At 33.2% G+C, this 8,599-nt stretch overlaps 1 protein-coding gene across 1 annotated transcript; it reads right to left on the minus strand.

Moving 5' to 3' along the window:
• Window positions 1–7,333: 7,333 nt before the first annotated feature.
• LOC120576863 (putative calcium-binding protein CML19) lies at window positions 7,334–8,065 on the minus strand. Its single transcript, XM_039827448.1, has one exon. The coding sequence runs from the start codon at window positions 7,839–7,841 to the stop codon at window positions 7,416–7,418; it is 426 nt and encodes a 141-aa protein (XP_039683382.1). The 5' UTR covers window positions 7,842–8,065; the 3' UTR covers window positions 7,334–7,415.
• Between the last annotated feature and the right edge of the window lie 534 nt (window positions 8,066–8,599).

Raw genomic sequence — 8,599 nt, forward strand, 5'->3', positions numbered from 1 at the left:
CCCCCAACATAATTGAGCTAAAGCTCTAGGGCATCAAGCCCCCAGCGTGGTGAGTAAGGCTCCAAGGCATCAAGAACCCAACAATGAATGCTAATGCATGAACACAACAACTTAACTTCTTATAAACAACAACCTCTTATAAGTCCAATAACTTGGAACATCATCATCATCAACTTAGACCGACTCATGCAGCTTAGTTAAATAACAAACATCAACATAGGCAGTATGCAAATCATCATGATATAACAATATCGAATGCAAATCAACAACATCTCAAATATCAACATAATTCATATAATGTATATACAATTATATACCATTAACAACAACATTAGATCATATTAATTCAGGCTTACTGAAACAACAACAACAAGATAAACAACTTAGTTTCTAACCTCTAAGGTCAACTCACATTAACTCGTGCGACAAGGATCGCATTTAACCTAAACAAGGCATTCTGTAACTGGTTAGCTCGCTATGGCGAGTTCATCTGTTCACTATGGCGAGTTCATATGTTCGTTATGGCGAGCTGCGAGGTGCAACTTGCAAGGCGAGGGAAAAATTGCTCGTGAGGCGAGCGATGAACTTCATCACTCGCGAGGCGAGGATCATCATTCGCGAGGGCGAGCGATGAATGTTGGCACGGGCAGAAGTGCAGTTTTCACGAAAATTCACTATTTCTCATGGTTTTAAGCCTAACATTGATTCCAGAATTCATCCTACATATTATCTAAGGTCTAGGAACAGTTTCTACATCAATCTAACAAGTTTCCACCGTTTAATCAATAATTCTACAATATTTACCTAGTTTTCAATTTCTCTAAAACTCATCCTATATCATGTTAAATCTAACCATTAAATCACAGACTTAATAGAATTGTAAAGTTAGTCTCACCCTTACCTTAATACTCAAAATCGCAGCACTCTAGGTCTCTTGCTCTTCTCTTGGCTTTTTCTCCCTTTTCTCCAAAACTGATCGTACGCACGTTATGTTTTTCTAACTAGGTCTTTCCTATTTATATCTCCTCCATCTATCTTATCTTATTTCTCTTTCTCCCCCAAAACTCTCTAAAATCTCAAAACAACCCGTAAACTCAATAATTATTTTATTTTCAAATTTTATTTTATTAAACAATAAAATAAGTCACAACTCCTCATAAAATCACCTCAATCATATAAACCTCTTAAATCACACATATATCATATAAATATAATATTAACTCATCTTAATAACTTCTAGACTAAATAATTAAATAATTAAATAATTCAAAGAGGGCGTTACAACTCCACCACTAGAAGTTAGACCGATCATCCCACATCAGATGGTAAAGGCTAGAATAACTCGCCACAATTTGAGGGTATGCGCTCGGATAACAATTGTATGGATGCGTAGCACAAAAGTTTTGTTGATATAACGTAGAGTACACAACAAAAAAATATCATGTAGCCAGGGACGGATCCAGAAATTATAAAATAAAATCTTTTTGGGGTTTTTTTCTTCAATAATAAAATATAATATAAACAAAACAAATTAAAATTATTTGTATTTTATGAAATTTTAGAATATTGACTTAAAAAAATCAAAAAATAAAAGCAAATATTTATAGCATTTTGGAAATGTTTGACTTAAAATATGATTGAGAAATTAAAACTAATTAAAATAACATAAATCTTTTTTATATAACAAAATAAAATATAAACAAATCATTTTGGTAATTTTATTTTATTTTTGATATCAAATAAAATAAAAACAAATCCTTTTGATAATTTTCTTTACCAAATATATGCCTAAAAATAAAATAGAAACAAATCTTTTGAAAACTTTTAGAATATAAAGAAAACAAATAAAACAAAAATATGACTAAATAAAAAAAAAAACCTAATATACCATCGTGCTATAAAATACCCAAAACCCCGCTCGTCTCGATCACACTATATATATTATTAGAATAGATTGATCCGCTCATTCAAATTCAGACGTAGATATCATGACTACAGCTATGATCTTTCAACAATCTGTTTCTTTATTCATTCATGTGTTGCATCCATTCATTAATTTGATTTCTTGTTTACCGTTCTTTTAACCTCTGCTAAATCTTGGTTTGCAGTCTCCATCTATGGAGAATATATCGACAGTAATTTCCTTGATTAATTACATGCAACTTCTCCAGCAAGACAGGAGAGATTTTAGGGCCACATAGTGTTGCATGGGTTGGGTGCTGCGAAGATAGGAACTCAAGCTAAAATATGGGATATTGACACTAGGTCCATGCACTTTTCTTAAAGCAAGGGGATAAGATTGGTATTTATTGGGATCAATATGGCCGATTCTTTAATTTGTCTGTTCTTCAGGTCAATCAAAATAGACTAGGTTTAACAATCCATTAATGGAAGTGTGTTATTTCTATTTCCTAAAGCTGCATTCTATGGATGTAATCTTTGACGAAACAAACAGGTTTTTACTTTGTAAATTTTTCACATTGGAGATGATTTGCCACAGCTGATGCCGTAGCTGCTCAAGATTGGATTGATAGTATGAATGAGGCCTATCTAAATCAAACTATTTTCTTGGAGGTTATAGTCGTATTGTATGGGACTCTGAAAGTCTCTCTTATGGCAAGCAACTTAAGGATCATGAAGCTAGTCCCTAGATGAGTATTTCATACAATTAATACTGATTGGCTACATAATTTTTAGGTTGGTTTTAATTATGGTATCAAAGCCGATGATTCGTTGGACCACCTACTATCTGGTCTCCGTTCGTGGTATCTCAGATTGGTCGTTCATCAACCATATTTTATATACAAATGTGATTTCCTTGATTAATTGTGTCGCAATCATACCGTCACTAGTATATGGAAGTATATTTATAAGAAACAATTCAGCACCTTTGTAATTGTAATTGATATTAATGTACTGGTTCATATGTTTAAACATAAGTGTGTGGCGATTCAACTTCTCCTTAGCTCATTTTTTTGTTCATGTGATAATTCTTTTTGTTCCGTGTTTGTAATTCATTATTTGCAGTCCAGATACTAAAGTTTGAAATCTTGAGTACATCTCCTCTATACTCTCATCATCCTTCATCTTGAATAGCTCATACTGATGAACTAGCATTAGTGCCTTTGCTTCTCTAACCTTCTTGCTACCTTCGTAGTTAGCACAGAGTGATACAAACATTGCCTTAGCAGTGGATTTATCATTCATCTTCATATATTCAGTGCGAGGTATGGAAGCAACAATGATCCCTCTGATCTTGTGATGTTTTTTGTATGTTTTCTTCTGAGCAGGAGTGTGTATCCTTCTGTCAATAGCAGCTCCTTCTTCATCCAAATCCAAATCATCAACTCCATCTTCAAGAATGTCCCATAGCTCTTCATCCAATCCCATGATGTAGTTGTACATGTTGGTTTTCCACCATGAAAACTCTTCTGGATCTCCATTGAACTTTGGAGCTTTTCCAGAATCTGATTTCCTGTCAGCAGTATCATAGTCATGTTTGACACTATTGTATTTTGTAGATGTAGTGGATTCATCTTCAGTAGACATGTTTTTCTCGGATCTTGATCTGTCACACGGTTAAGTGCTTTGATAACAGAGCAAGCTCTGATACCAATTGAAGGTGAGAAAAAACACAAGAAGGGGGGGTTGAATTGTGTTTTCTTTTTCTCTAAAAAAAAATTCTTCTTCTGATAATACTTCAGAAGCAGTTTAGGAATGCTTCTGATGTGATGATCAGAATCAGATATGCAGCGGAAAAGAACAGAGCAGAGAAAAGAAAGAAAGACACAAGCAATTATCCTGGTTCCTTCCACAAATCAGAAGTAGTCCAGTCCCCCTTGCACTTCCAAGGAGATTTCACTAATAATCACAAAGATTACAAATGCTCAATACTCTCTAAGTATGAGACTTCTCAAAATGCTCAAGCACGCAGGCAAGAGACTTCCAATGCTCAAGCACTAAAGCAAGAGTCTTCTAATGCTCAAGCACGCAGGCAAGAGGCTTCTGTTCAAACAAAAATATAGAGAAAATGTTTGACTTGAACACTTGATATACAATCAGTGGTGTTCACACTACAATGCAATAAAGACTCTAGACTTGTGAATTTCTAAGATGTATCAAATCAGTGCAGAAATTCAAAGTGCTTTGTAGAATCAAATTTGGCAGAGTTTTTGGCGCTTTTAACTTGTGTTGATCTCTATTGCCAATCTTCAAGTCTTCACTCCTTTATATAGAGGTGTGAAAGAGACGTTGAGATTTGTAGCACGTCTAAAGAGTCGTTGAGTTCCTTTGATCATCCACCAGTAATCTTTTGCCTGATTTGGGTGTAGTCCTTTGAAGAATCAACTTCAAATTCATTCCCATCTTGAAGGAACATTTCTGCAGGCAGAGCTGTTGTCTTGTCTTGTAGCGTAGACAAAAACAGAGTAGTGGAGGTAGTGGTTGTACACTTGTACTTTGTCAACTCTGATAACGAATGACAAATACTCAGTGTTTTTCAAATGACCGTTGATACCTCCCTTTCAATTCTTCGTTTTCTTAGACGAGGTTGAAACGAAAAACAGCTCCTTTGAATCTTCAGTTTAAATTAATTGATCAATTGAAGCTTCTGGTGATGATATAGCTTCTGATGAAATCGTGCTTCTGATGGTCTTCTGCTTCTGATGAACTTCTGCTTCTGATGACGTCATTTCTTCAGAGGCACTTTGTTACTTCAGAAGCACTTCTTGGCTTCAGACGCAATTTTCTTCAGATGCTTTGGATTCTTTTGCTCTCCATTGTTCTTCCAACACCTATTGAAATTGAATGACTTTGTATATGGTCTTATACACTTGAACAATTATTAGCAATAACCAATTGACAATTTTTAATACCTTGTTATCATCAAAACTCATTAAAGTTTATTGTAAAACACATTTTATTCCAACACACCGGTCCTTAGAAGTATATTTGGCGGTCCATAAACGATTTTGCTTAATTAGTTTTGCGTGGATGTTTGTCGTAGTGGTAAAGTGATAGCCAGGAAATGGTAAAGATGTAAAGTATATAGCTGTTCGCAGCTTAGAGGACTTCATGAGTTATGATTTGATGTATTGAATTAACTTGCTATTAATAATAGAGATGTGCTATATACAGCGAAGGATTTTGTCCCGAAATCATCCCTCGATAGAGCAGTTAACCAATTAAGACATGACCTTGGCGGAATACACGGAGGAGAGAGAAATATCAGGATGAGAGAGAAACAAAGATTGCACTTATATTTTAATTTGTGAAGGCTTTGCTAGCACATCGTTCGGGAGATATAGCATTTTTCTTAATTATATTACATATCTAGTCTCAGTCTTATGGTGTGTTTGTTGAAGCGGTAGAAAGGCAACAAAACCACGTTTTGTGTGAAGCTGTCTTTTGTAGCTTCTATATTTTCATTTCAAAGTTGTCTCGGGCCGTGAGAAATGGCCTTTAAATGCTGTTCCAAACAGCCTATTAATTGAATTGGGATTCTATTCTAAAATTTTGTACAATTAATAAAGCTGAATTTTAGTAGATTGGTAACACTAGAGAATCGTCGCAACATACTACACCAATCTTGAAGGTGTATCAAACTTATGTTTCTTTCATCCCTATTATAAACTACCTATAAAAGAATTTTGCAGAAAAACATCAATCATCCCTATTGAAACTTGATAACTCTATTATGCTGCCAGTGTTGTTATCATAGCTATGTATTGGAAATTTGTATCTGAGATTAGTGATCAGGAATTTTTTTTGTTATACAAACATTAATGAGAATAATATTTCAACCCACTTGGGTTTGGCCCGTTGGTATTGGCTTGGGATCTTGGAGCGTGCTCCTCCCTGAGGTCTCAAGTTTGATTCTCTCCGGTGTCAATTTAGGAAAAAAAATGAGAATAATATTTCAATACCTTAGGTATGTATACTCACTAGGGAACGAGTGATGTGTATATTTTCATATGTTGGATAATAACAAAGGTTGTTCTTTTGCACCTTAGTCAAAACTTCTATTTTCAAGACAAATTTTCTATTTATAGTTTCCTTAACCATTGTCTTGAGGACACTGATTAGCAAGATCTTTTTTTTAATCAAAGCAGACAAGTTAATCCTCACAATCATCCTTTAGTAGGAAGCATAATCGTGTTGTGATTCAACTTAATTTGGATCTCCATCTCGTTCGAAGTTTGTCACTAGAATCGAGCTTCGTGTGGTGTTCATTGTGCTAATAGAAAGAAATAGAGAGAGTGTTGTGTGCGAGGTTGTGAATTGTGATGGGTTTTTTCATGTTGAATTTACAGTGATGATCTCTTTCACAAACCTCAAGACTTTGTACCCGCAATCTATAAATTATTTAGAGCTATTTGAAAAATTTAGAAAGAAAGAAATAATATGATCTTTAATCCTAAGAATGTGTTTGGACGGGGGAATGTTTTGAGGGAATATAATGTTATGAGGAAATTCAAATACTTTGAGGTGAATTCCATTGTTTGGATGGGGGAATGTAATGTAATGTTGAGGAAATGTAATATGAGGGAATTCAAATAATTTGAGGTAAATTGCCTAGAATTTTAAATTCTTTAAAATTTTCAAATTACCTCATCCAAACACACTTTAAGGTTGATCATATGCACATATTGTTAGACAAACTTAAGTTACTTTACTTTGAATGGTTAAAAAAAGGAAATGTCATTTAAGCTTTTAATTATCACAGTTTGTGGCTTGATCATTTGTCGTGCATGAGTTTGACCATGTAAATCTTGTCTCGTTCTTTCCTCTATTCTTTTTTGCTTCGGTTTTGAACACTTTGTAACTTGTGCATAAATTTGATACGCCTTGTGCTAGATAGGGCGATTTTCAATATTAATATATTTCATCTTTAGCTTCTTAAAAGAAAGTTAAAATTTTGAAGAGAAATTTGTTAATATATGTTACGCTTTGGGCCTTTTAAAAAAATAATTATTATTATCTGAGTTTTGAGTTACATTTTGTTAGTAAACATGATATCTAAGGAAAGAATGAGAGAAAACTCAAATAATATTTGTATTGATGATAAAAGTGAATATTATAAATGATGAAGTTATCCCACTAATGGGGTTATTACAAGTATATATATTACTACAAACTAGTATCTAATATATATCTCTAATACATTTGTTTTTTTCTCTAAATTTTGTCAAGAATGATGTCGAATGAATATAAACTTCTGCAATTAAAAGCCGACTCAATGTTAGTAATTCAAATGTATTTTAACTATTGGTCCTTTGTATATGTGTTGCCAATTGTAAATTTCTCACCTACTTTGTGCCCATAAGAATGCAAATAAAGAACAAATTGAATCAATAAACTTCTCTATAGAAGAAAAAAGTGTATCAATAATTCAAAGAATAGGAACAAACACATAATTACAACATCATCACCTTAAATTCATCAAAACTGATTTTCCCATCCCCATCAAGATCAAACTTAGAAATCATAAGTTGACACTCATCTATACTTCTAGAATCACCTAACCTACTAAGCATTCTTTTAAGACTCCTAGGTGTTATGCAACCACTTCCATCCATCTCATACAACTTAAAAGCCTCTTTTAAGTCATTCACTTTTTCTTCCTCTTTTGCACCCTCCACAAACTTCACAAAATCATCAAACCCCAACAATCCATCACCATCCGAGTCCAAAACTGCCACGGCTGCCTCTACATCCTCTGCCGATAACTTCTCATCACCGATCGCCTCAACACATTGTCGCAGCTCAGCCGGCGATATCTTACCATCTCCATTTTCATCAAAACGGTTGAACACACGCTCATATTGGCTTACCTTGTCCATAACATCACAAATAACATACAACTTTATTTTAATGATATAAAAAATTTCTAAGGCATGCACGTATATATATAGATGTAGTTGTAGCAATCAAATAAATTGAGTAAAAAGAAAAAAGCAGCCAAATTAATTTTTTTGCATCATATAAGAATTTAAAGTAAAGGTTTATTCAAAAAAAAAATCTTAAAGTTAAGAAGAAAAAGATAAGAATTTCAAGTAAAGATGTAAAAGAGAAAGATGCTAAAATGGAGAATGCAAATTTGGGAAAACTGTATATAAAAGATGAAATGCGCGTGACGTGACTTTGACCAATTAATTTAGTTTGTACGACCAAACTATTAGTACCGAAATTGTCAAAGAAAATGTACCCATATTGGAAAATTCTCGAAACTTTCTTAATTAATTCTCCCTCCATCTCATATTAAATAATACAGTTAAGTCTTCGTGTAAATGTTACAGTTAAAGTCTTCATAATCTTAACTCTATTGTTAAAGATAATATATAATACATGTAAGGTTTGAAATTCAAACATCAGAAACCACAAAAAAAAAAAAAAAAAAACACGGTTAAAGTTAATCACTTTTAACTATTTTTCAATACAATATTTATATTTTTGTCCTCTAAACCAATGCTTAAGGGCATTCTTTAGCATTTCTTTATCTTTAATCATCTATTAGAAAAACTTATAAAAATTTAATATTTTAAGAATATTTATCGAGACAAATTAACATCTTATATGGTCTTATTTATCTTTGTATATT

The sequence above is a fragment of the Medicago truncatula genome, chromosome 7 (assembly GCF_003473485.1).
Source record: "Medicago truncatula cultivar Jemalong A17 chromosome 7, MtrunA17r5.0-ANR, whole genome shotgun sequence".
Taxonomy (NCBI): Eukaryota; Viridiplantae; Streptophyta; class Magnoliopsida; order Fabales; family Fabaceae; genus Medicago; species Medicago truncatula.

Excerpts from the sequence above, each read along its gene's own strand:
- LOC120576863 (XM_039827448.1), bottom strand. The coding sequence starts at position 7,841 with ATGGACAAGGTAAGCCAATATGAGCGTGTGTTCAACCGTTTTGATGAA.